This window comes from Lutjanus erythropterus, chromosome 6 (assembly GCF_056507025.1).
Source record: "Lutjanus erythropterus isolate fLutEry1 chromosome 6, fLutEry1.hap2, whole genome shotgun sequence".
Taxonomy (NCBI): domain Eukaryota; kingdom Metazoa; phylum Chordata; class Actinopteri; order Lutjaniformes; family Lutjanidae; genus Lutjanus; species Lutjanus erythropterus.
The window spans coordinates 42,182,163-42,193,180 of record NC_139322.1 but is presented as its reverse complement, the minus strand read 5'-3'; the positions used below and the strand labels follow the sequence as shown (position 1 = coordinate 42,193,180).

General features: G+C 37.4%; 1 protein-coding gene across 1 annotated transcript in view; it reads left to right on the top strand.

Annotated features, from left to right (window-relative positions):
* Positions 1-3,070: 3,070 nt before the first annotated feature.
* The window catches only part of mfn2 (mitofusin 2), a 33,237-nt gene continuing 25,289 nt past the window's right edge, over positions 3,071-11,018 (top strand). Inside the window, exons 1-7 of the mRNA XM_084721973.1 lie at positions 3,071-3,333; positions 7,269-7,450; positions 8,165-8,300; positions 8,498-8,660; positions 9,321-9,445; positions 10,646-10,754; positions 10,859-10,966. Coding sequence (XP_084578099.1) covers positions 7,273-7,450; positions 8,165-8,300; positions 8,498-8,660; positions 9,321-9,445; positions 10,646-10,754; positions 10,859-10,966 — 819 coding nt within the window. The 5' untranslated portion in view covers positions 3,071-3,333; positions 7,269-7,272. The remainder of the gene's footprint in view (positions 3,334-7,268; positions 7,451-8,164; positions 8,301-8,497; positions 8,661-9,320; positions 9,446-10,645; positions 10,755-10,858; positions 10,967-11,018) is intronic.

Below are 11,018 nucleotides of genomic sequence, written 5' to 3'. Positions count from 1 at the left end.
TGTTTCTAAATACAAAATATTTTGTTTCAGAAAAAGCATTCCTGTTTATCCAAGACCAAATAAATAATAATGCTAAAATACTGAGGGTTGGAAAACCTTTTTGTTAAGTTTTTTTTTTTTTTTTTTCAAAACATAAGAGTTTGAGTTTGATACAAAATTCAAAACTTAGTGAAGACAGTTGCCTTGAAAGAAAGATTTTTCCAGTGTTCCTGATGAAACCCTCATTAGTGCTGCATTATATAAGAGGAAGTCACTGGTTGTAGACAGGTGCTGTCAATAAATGAAGTTGAGATTTTTAGAGCACAGGTGCTTAAATTACAAATTTTCCTCCTGGAAGCTGCTGAAGCAAAGTTTTTTTTAAATGCTCAGTATCTTTTATGAACTTGAGTACAATGTTGGAAACAAACAAAACTTTGTTGAAGTACAAAAGTTTTACATTTTGAACAATTTAATAATTAATTAGAGGCACATAAGAGGCCTACTAATTTTCTGGCATGTGGCACTTGTTTGTCATGTTTTGTCCACTGAGGGACACCCTAGAGGGCACTTTATCATGTGTTATCTACCACAGAGACATGTGTAGTGGTTCTCTTATAATTATAAGTAATTACAGTAATCGGATGAATAATAATATTCCCATAGAATCCAACATGCCATAAACTTCATGTCTGTTGAAAATTGTTGGTCCTAAAACAGACAATAATCACTGATGAAAGAATGTCATTGTAGATATCTGAAATGTTCTTTTTGACCACGAAGAAATGAATTACCGATATCTGTGATAAGTGGTTCATTTAAATGTTAAAACGACTTGCCATACATGACCAGTAGGTGTCAGTGATGCAGCACAGAGAAAAGAAGTGAAAACAGTGTATATGTGAGAAATGAGGCTCCCTGAAACATTGAATTACTGAACAATTATGTTGAAAGAGATCCAGAATTTCAAAGCATTTGATACAATCCAGGTGAAGATATCTGCAGGCGAGATCCTTGGTAGACCACTGGATTAATGGATGGATCATCTGAGACTACGACCAGACTGTCAGAATACTTTTAAACAGTTTACAGCTCTGTGTTTAAATACAGCAGCACAATGTGAATCACATCAAGACTAGTGAGGCACAGATTTCACTTTTTCAATATAAATATTTATTCAACAATATGTCATTTATAAAAATGTGACATTAAAATATAGAAATGTTAGACCTCATAAAAAACATCATTTTAGGCATGACCCTTGTCTGAGGTATGGTACAATTAACATGTCAGCGGTACGTGTGATACAAAGAAATATACATGATAATAATAATAATAATAATAATAATAATAATAATAATAATAATAATAGAGTGATGATGATGATGATGATGAACTGTAATAACTTAACAAAAAGAGAGGTAATCAATTAAATAAATATTCTCTTCTTAATATAGTTTTACATATTTGGCTTGCAACTTAATTGAATTACTGGTTTGTGTAACAAAATAATCCTCAACTTTTTTCAAAAATCCTGATGTGTATTGACATTCATGAAACAAATGTTTAGTTGTGTCTTCTTCAGGCTTACAGAATTCACATTTGTTCTCAAAATCAGCAAATCAATAGGTATTAGGTATTAGGTATTATCCACTATTTTGTTCATTTTGTTGAGGATAAATTTATATTTAGATTTATATAGATAGATATATTTATATTATTAAGTTGTTTCCCAAAAAAAGAAGAGTTACAAACACATTTCCCCCATGGGCTAATTTTTCTTTTATTGTGTATTAATACATTTGAAACTTTTAATATTGATTCTATTGACAAGAAAGGTTCCAATTCCTGTAACTCTTCTCTCTCAGAATGACATTTCATCACCTGAAAGATTCCACTTGGAAAAACATTCATTACTATTTGAAATTCTCTATAGGTAACAGGAACAGTTTTAGATCTGAGAAATTCCTCAAAACTAGAAGCTGAGCTGCATCATTTTGTAAATCCGCAAGAACAATTATAAAGCTTTCAATCCAATGTTGTAAATATAACAGTGTATTCTTTCTGGTTATATATTCAGTGTTTCAAATAATAGTTTAATCTTTCTGCTGCAAAAAACCTGATGATGAAATATAGACCAGATTTGCAGGGATAAAAGTAACTCATTGCAAGTACTTTGTGGTACTTGTACTTTTATGAGTTGATTTTCAAGCCTGTACTTTTGCTTGTGCTTGAGTATGCATTACACCGTGTAAACTACTTAGTTATTTTTAAAATCATAGTTGAGCACTGAGTACAATTTGAATCAGTTTCCAAAACTTTCATCTGCACTTTTGTGGCCAATAAGGTGATCTGATTGCAAACAAGCCAAAGAAAACCAGGATGTACAAACAGAAAACAAGACAAAGTGCTGCAGCAGCACAGGTTTGGAGTAAGGATATTGATGATTAATTGTTAACTGATTAATTGTTGTTAAGAAAGTATTAATCAATATTTAATCAATAGTTGTGGCTGTAATTGCACCTCAGTTGACATTGTTTTGTCTGGTGGAGACATTTGTAAAGGAAATTTAAGCTTAAAATGAGAAAATAATGACGAAAAAAAAATTAAATTATTAAAGATGAATCGATTGCTAGTGTTCACAACTATCAGTTAAAGAAAATACACAAAATTAGCAAACCCCTATTCATAATAAATTAAACATCAACATAATGCAATAAACATCAACATATAAAAAGTAACTAATACCCTGAGTAGATTTTGAGACAAATACTTTGTACTTTTACTTAAGAATTTTTCTAACACCGGTACTTTTACTTGTAATTGAGTAAAAATTTAGCACTGTAACAGTACTGGTACTTGAGTGCAGACTTTCAGTATTGTTTCCACCTCTGTGAGGTACAGATAGGCCCACTGAATCCAGTCTGATACGAATGTGACGTAACGGGTTTGCAAGTGGTTGCTGGTCACGTGACCTGTCGCTTGGTGAAGCAGTGAGGCATGGAAACGTCTTGCCGCGAGACTTGTGCCCGAAAGGTGTGTCGAAGAGTTTGAAGCTCAACATCTCGAGGAAATAGCTGAGAGTAGCTGCTGCAGAGACCGTGTGGAGACTCTTCTTACTGTCCAGTCTACACTGTCCGCTGTCTGACATTACAGGGAGACAACAGCTCGGTGTCTAGCCTGCGCTGCTCCACACAGTGACGCCCCCTTGACTTCACTTAGCACTGACAGCTAACTGACAGTTTGTTCCAGCGCAGTCTCGTCGGTAGCTCGTTAGCTTGTACAAATTTTCAAAGCCGACGGACCAGGATGCAAGAGGATTATTTGTGAGGAACGACCCCTACACCCCCACCCACGGTAAGTCCCCAAAACGAAACCGTTACAGGCTCTTAGCTAGTCAACAGACTACAGCTAGCTAACGCTAAGCTAAGCTAAGCTAGCTGCTAATAATAGTTAGTAGACAAGGCTAGCTAATCGTAGTTAGCTTGTCATGTAGCAGGGATTTGTCCTCAGTCAGCGTTGTCAGGAGCAGAGAAGTCAAAGCTAATGAGCGTTAATAACACGGGGACAATAAATGGCATTTAACTGATATAAGACACTTTAGATTAGACATGTTAGCATGTCAGTAACGTCTCACAGCATGAAGACATGTCTTCCAACAAAGGCTAATTGGTGTTAATGTTATTGAGTTAACTAGTTAACTGAACAGACTTGAGCTGGATGTGTGTCTGTGTCGCTCTGTAACCTGATGTGTGTGTATGAACTACATGTAGTCACTGAGTCGAGTCAAATAAGGTATTTGGACTGCACCCACTGTGTTACCTTCAAACTGTGTGAAAGGTCACAGCTGAGTGAGTGATGGCCTTCAGCACCAAGCGGTGGGCAGACCGTCAGTAACCTCAGCAGCACCGACACAGATCTGCAGCTAACTAACATAATATATGATTAAGTCTTTGGCAGACTGTCACAGTAGGGCCTGATGATATGGTGATATTTTTTCACAAAATATATAGAAATATAGATGTTGCGATATTGCAGAGATGACTATTGGTGCGCTCATAAAAACATTAACACAATGACATGATCACTAATCATCATTAATGCGGATAGAATTACTAAGTGGTGGAAAAAGTACCGAGAATTTGCACTCAAGTACAAGCAACATTACTCAACTACAAGGAAAATTACTGTTAAAAATGTTTCAGTAAAAGTACAGAGTACTCTTGAAAAACCTACTCAGAGTATTAGTTCATCTCCAAATCAAAAATACATATTTTTCCTCTGACCTGTAGTGCTCTTTATCTATCTACGGTATATTATTTTGGTGTGAGATGCAAAGTTTTGAAGATATCGGCCATGGACATGTCTGCCTTCTCTTCGATACAATATAATTTGAACTGAGTGCCATTTAGTCCCGTTATACTGAAGAGAGGAGTAAAGAAACCTGAAGATATTCACTTTTAAGAAGCTGAACTCAGAGAATTTTGACTTTAGTTTTTTTAAATAACTCACACATTTAATTGATTATCAAAATAGTTGGTGATTAATTTAATAATTGATTAATAATCAATTAATCATTGCAGCTGTACTGTACTCCAAGGGAGGGAAGCAACTAAGGTGAGAAAATCAGTAAAAATCACAGTATTTTTGACCAAATACCTCAATATTGTGACAATATTGCAGGGATAACTTTCACAAAATATTAACCCAATGAGATTTTTAAATAAATAATTATCAGAAGTGTGGATATAATGGCTAAGTGGGTAAATGCAGATAATAAAACAGCTAGAACAGTCTGGCAAGTTCAGAAAATAACATCACTTTACTGTAATGCAGTCTTTAAAACCAGGAAAAGACAAAAGTGCAATATTCTCATCACAAAAGCAGAACCAAATCTCAGCTTTTTGAAAAAGGAAAAAAACAGCATTATAATAAAATACTGTAGTGTTGCAAAGATGTTCTGCCCTAAAAATTTTATTCTTCAGATAAAAGAAAACATGTTTGTTTGGGACAGACCTCAACAAATATCACATCATCAAGATGTTTGTATTTTGTTTTTGCAGTGGAAGTGAAAATTATAATGCAGAAATGATCATTCCCACTGATTGTATCACATATTGCAAATGCATGTCAAAATAATCACAATGTGATTTTTTCACCATATTGTGCAGCCCTAGTATCAATACATGAATTACTAAAGAACATTTTGGGTGCATGATTGTGCAGATTCCAGTGGTGGAAGCTAACACAAAAAACATAGAAAAATATTTGATATTTTTAGATGTAAACCAATACAACTTGTTGAATTATATAGAGATAAAGCTGTCACTATTTTATCACCATGAAACCAACCATGAATTTGTAACTAAAGAGAATGGATTGTGAGCCATAGAATAGGACACTAAAGAGAAACTGAAAGTGAACTAGATTTATTGACATAAGACACAGCCAGGCAGTGATCTCACTGGTTCATGTACTGCTGAATGACCAACCTGTTACCGCCAGGACTGATGTGTATTATTTTGGGGGCATGGCAGGGAGGAACAATGCAGCACAAACTGTGTCAGGGTAATTACCACTCAATTCCCTATAAAGTTATATAATCGTTATTCAGCCATGACTGCCAAATGCTCAGAGGCCAGTACTGGTCAGCTGCCCAAGTGTTTGAGTTCTGTTTAGTTTGCTCACTATCTAATATTTGTGTTGGATTGCTTGTATGAGACTTTAAACCTGGAGTGTCCAAACCTTCCATGTCAGTGGCCTCATGTAGAACAGAGTGCACAGTCGTGGACATTGAGTTTAAGAGACTATCTTAATGAGTGAGTTTTAAGTACGATGCTATGCACTTAGAGATTATTTGATCAGCTTATTATTTCAGTTTCGTGTTTCAGTTTCGTGAACATGATGTGACAATGACATGACAACATGATGCTGTTCCTTGACTGTCAGGTCAGTTGTAAGCAGTAGGGCTGCACAATGAATCAAAATTTAATTGAAAGCACAATATGACTTTTGAAATTGCAAGAGGTGCAATATTTGTTGAAGGCAAGATGTGTATCAAAAATGTTTAAATAAATGAATGTGATGAGGCGGAGATGTCCTGTCCTGTCCTTCCAGTCTACGGACTTAAAAAAAAACACACCTTAATTTGGTACAGATTCCTGGCAAAAAATCACACCATAATCATTTTAACATGTTTTTCAATCAGAATAAGAATAATGATATAAAAAGTATCATTACCTCTATTATTGTAAATCATATTGCAATTGTAGTCATAGTCAGAATAATTGCAATGAGACATTTTTTCAAAATCATTCAGCCCTAAAAAGCAGTAGTCAAGACTCAAAGCAAGCCTAAATCAGTGACTGCAGATGTGACTGTCAGTCATCTTAGACCTCACTCTGCTCTTGTTCTGTGAGATAAGTTATTGACAATGGGCCTAATGCAGTAACATTCTGTTAAATGTCTGTTATATTACTCTTCATTTCTGTTAAGAGAAGAAAAGGAACTACATATTAATCTAGTCAGCTGTAGGCCTGGACAGTATAAAAATACTATGGTACACCAGGGTATTTAGAAATTCCGAAGGTATGATTTGAATGAATACTGTCATGAATAAAGTTATCTGAAACATAGAAGTTGCGTTTTTTTATGCTATTTTTTTTTTTAAAGGGAACTTAGCAAGTGGAAAAATTATTCTGAGCTAGAAAAGCAAAAATGTGCTTGCCATTTCTGCTCTGTAGCTCTGCTCTCTTGGCTAATAAATTAAATATATCTAGATATGGAATCATGAAAATATTGCCATTTCTAATTTTATTTTGACATGACTTCTTCCTGCTATGAAAATTTTTATTAGCCTCGTGGTACATCTTTAAATCATCTCCATTCAGCCAAATGATGTGTTGGTATCCACGGTAACAGGTGTTATTGGGTCCTTTCACAAGAATCTATGGAATAAGGGTGCTTATTTCCTATATATTGATTAATAATATGCTGCAATGATTTATGTCATCAGCAGCTGTTTTTTCACACAAATACTCTCATATATCATACACCGTGGTGAAATGTCAGGAATGTATGAATAAGTAGATACTACCAAAGCCTAGTCAGTGGGTTAAAAAATGACTCATAGTCCATATTAATGAAGGGGTCCAACCACACATTGGACACCCCTACTTGAAGCTGTCATTCCAGTCTATAGTGACAAGGTGAAGGTATTTTTTTTAAATAAATGTTTCATGTGTACTACCCCTGCTTACTACCTCATTTTTGATATTTTGTCCTCTGTCCAGTGCCATGTCTCTGGTTTTCCCACGACCCAACACCAACGCAGTCCACGGCAAGAAGGATAAGAGACTGATGGCGGAAGTGAATGCATCACCGCTCAAGCATTTTGTCACAGCAAAGAAGAAGATCAATGGGATCTTTGAGCAGTTGGGGGCGTACATCAAGGAGAGCGCTTCCTTTCTGGAAGGTATGCTATTCCCTCTCAGACATACACCCCTATATGATAATCTGAAGGCTGTTTACCACGTCTGTCTCATGTCTGAATAAGCTACCTGGGCACACAAATCATGATCGCCAAGCAATACTCTTCCTGCCGAGATCGTGGTATGATTTTAATGTATTTTAATACAGTTTGGGGAACTCAGAAACACAGAGAATGAGTTTTTCTTCCATTTTCTCTCCCTCCCTCTCTGTTTGTATGTGTTGCTTCTGGCTACGTCACATAGAGTTGTTAACCCATTGGTTGCGCTTTGATAGATCAGCGGCAAACAAGGTCAAAGTTCAAATAATTTGAACTTTGGGTGCAGTGATGAGCGGCAGATCCGAGCGGTGCGCCACACCGAGGGTGCTGCTTGGTCAGGTGCCACCACTCTTTCCATAGGAAAATAATGGGACAGTCGTCGCAAAGCGTCTGATCATGTGTAGAGGCCTTCAATGTAACATTTCAGTATCACTTCTGAGATCATCATTTTCATGCAGCTGAAGGCTTAAAGCCATCAGTAAACCCCAGATTAAATCAAGTTTGAAGTTCTCATAAGCAAATTGTCCTGTAGCAGCATCAGTCTGAAATCATGCCATGTATGGTGTATTTTGGTATAATACTCTAATACAGAGTCTAGCTATTGAAACTCCCAGTCTGACAGGACTGACTGAGCTCTGTCTGTTAACCTCCACATGTTAGATACACACAAAAATGAAGAGCTGGACCCGGTCACCACAGAGGAGCAGGTTCAGGAGGTCCGGGGTTACCTCGCCAAGGTAGCAGGGATTGGAGAAGTGCTGGCCCGCAGGCATATGAAGGTGGTCTTCTTTGGGAGGTGTGTATATCTGTTTCTTACTCTCTCTGTAGTTTTAAAACTTCCTTTACAATTCGGAATCAAAATGACTACCTCTGTTTGTTTATTTTTCCTTTATGAAACTAGTTTTCAAGTCTAGTTCTGTGTAGCTGTAAAAAATCTACAAATTTGAATAGTTAAATGGAAACTGGACTGAGGCACTGTGGTTTGTTCTTCAGGACGAGTAATGGGAAGAGCTCAGTGATCAACGCCATGCTGTGTGACAAGGTGCTGCCTTCTGGAATAGGACACACCACCAACTGCTTCTTGAGGGTGGAGGGCACTGATGGCAATGAGGCTTTCCTCCTCACAGAAGGCTCTGAGGAGAGGAAGAGCATAAAGGTCAGCAGTAGTGTTATACAGTATACTGAAATTTCTGTATTTTTTTTCTATACTGTAGTATTTAAAACAGTCTGGTATAGAAATTATAAAAGTTTGGTACTTGTTGAGGGTCAGTGTTGGTGTGGTCACGGAAACTGAAGCAAATTTAATTCTTTGTGAAGCTCTCCTCTGCCCCTGCCTCTCTCCTCCACAGCTCCCTGACGCTCAGCAGCTGTCTGTGTGCAAGCGGCAGCTCTGTCCCACCATTCCTCAGTTTGCAAAGCGATACACGTTAACTTTTTGCTTAAGTTGAATATTTTCAACTTGTGCTTTCAACTTAATACAGTGTTGCTTGAGACACTGTATGAAATGTGAGTTATTTGGAGGTCTCACTGAATGCCTTCACCTACACACAGGTCTGCTGCTCAGATTGCAGATTCCAACTTTCCACACCTCCAGTGTGTGGAAGTGGACTGTCGGCCTTTGCTGCATGAGTGAATCCAGCTGATGCTGATGTGTGTGTGTGTGTGTGTGTGTGTGTGTGTGTGTGTGTGTGTGTGTGTGTGTGTGTGTGTCTGTGTGTGTCTGTATGTGTCTGTGTGTGTCTGTGTGTGTCTGTGTGTGTCTGTGTGTATCTGTGTGTATCTGTGTGTGTCTGTGTGTGTGTGCGCACACTTCCAGACAGTGAACCAGCTGGCCCACGCTCTCCATCAGGATGAAGACCTGGACGCTGGCAGTTTGGTCTGTGTCATGTGGCCTAAAGCCAAGTGTGCTCTGCTCAGGGACGATCTGGTGCTGGTGGACAGGTCAGACACAAGTTTGCACTGCTTCATCCACAAGTTCATAATCATCAGCTGTTTGCCACAGAAGCTTTGACAAAAGGAAAAGGCTGTCAAATGCATGACCCTTACCGACCAGCTATATGTGAGCTCTTCCTAAAATGAAGTTGGTACCATGGTAAAAAAACAAAAACTAGAATAAAATGCAGCTATTATTATTTTTCTTTGCCACTAGGGCTGCAACTAATGATTATTTTCATTGTTGATTAATCTGTTGATTATTTTCTCGATTAATTGATCAGTTAATCTTGTCGTTAATCATGTTAGTTTGATCCTGTTTTTCAAGTCTGTCCTTGAGTTATTATTTTCAATTATAAGTGTCAATCATTCATGCCATCATTCTTAATTAGGTGATTAGTTGTTTGGTCTGTAAAATGTCAGAAAATGGTGAAAAATGTCAATAGGTGTTTCCCAGTCCAAGATGATGTCCTCAGAAACGAGAGAATATTTACATTTACAAAGCTTGAATTGGAGAATTTAGCCTTTTTTTTTTCTAAAATGACTCAAACTGATTAATCGATTATCAAAATAGTTGGTAATAATTTAATTATCAATTATTTGATTGAACATTGCAGCTCTATTTGCCACATAACTCCTCTGAGCTTCTAGTACAGAAGACTGAGAGGGATATTTATTCTGCCTGACACACTGTCAGGGGAGCATGTTGCCATGACTGAAAAATGATACAAATGTGCAGTGATTTCTGCTGCTGAAGTTTGAATAGAAGTTGAAGTCAAAGTGCTGCAGTAATTTGAATGTACTAATATGGTGAGAGTCAAAATGTTAACTTTGTATTTTGTAATTTTGCAAATGTGTGCAGTTGTCTCAGACAAAACTAATGGTAACATGTATTCCAAGATAACAAGGAGTAAACTTTGGATTAGTAGTTGTTATTGTGTTTCTTTGTTTTTTGTTATTGAATAGCAGACTACAGCACTTGTAGGTGTACATGCTGTGTCTGTCAGGTCAGGAAGAATTTTATGTCTGGTAGTAGTAGTGTAAAAATAAAAACAAACTAACTAAAAAACAGTACTGTCACATTTCCAAATTTATGGCATCAGTTATGGTTTATGGCATCAGCATCGGTTCTTGTGACATACCCATTTGTATGTAGCGGTAGTCATTTTAAAGCCATGAGACTGAACTTCTTGGTGTTTTCCCCTACAGCCCAGGGATTGATGTCACTACAGAACTGGACAGCTGGATTGACAAGTTCTGCCTGGATGCTGATGTGTTTGTTCTGGTGGCCAACTCTGAGTCCACCCTGATGCAGACGGTGAGACATGACAAAACAAATAGTCTGGAGGACTGTTGTAGTATATATCAGTGCAGTGCTAATGTTTGACATGTCTGTTCCACTGATGCCTTCTACAACCACAGGAGAAGTCCTTCTTTCACAAGGTCAATGAGCGGCTCTCCAGTCCCAACATCTTTATCCTCAACAACCGCTGGGACGCCTCCGCCTCAGAACCTGAATACATGGAGGAGGTCAGTCAACTCCTTAAAACATACATGCACATTAACAACATGGTGGCATGTT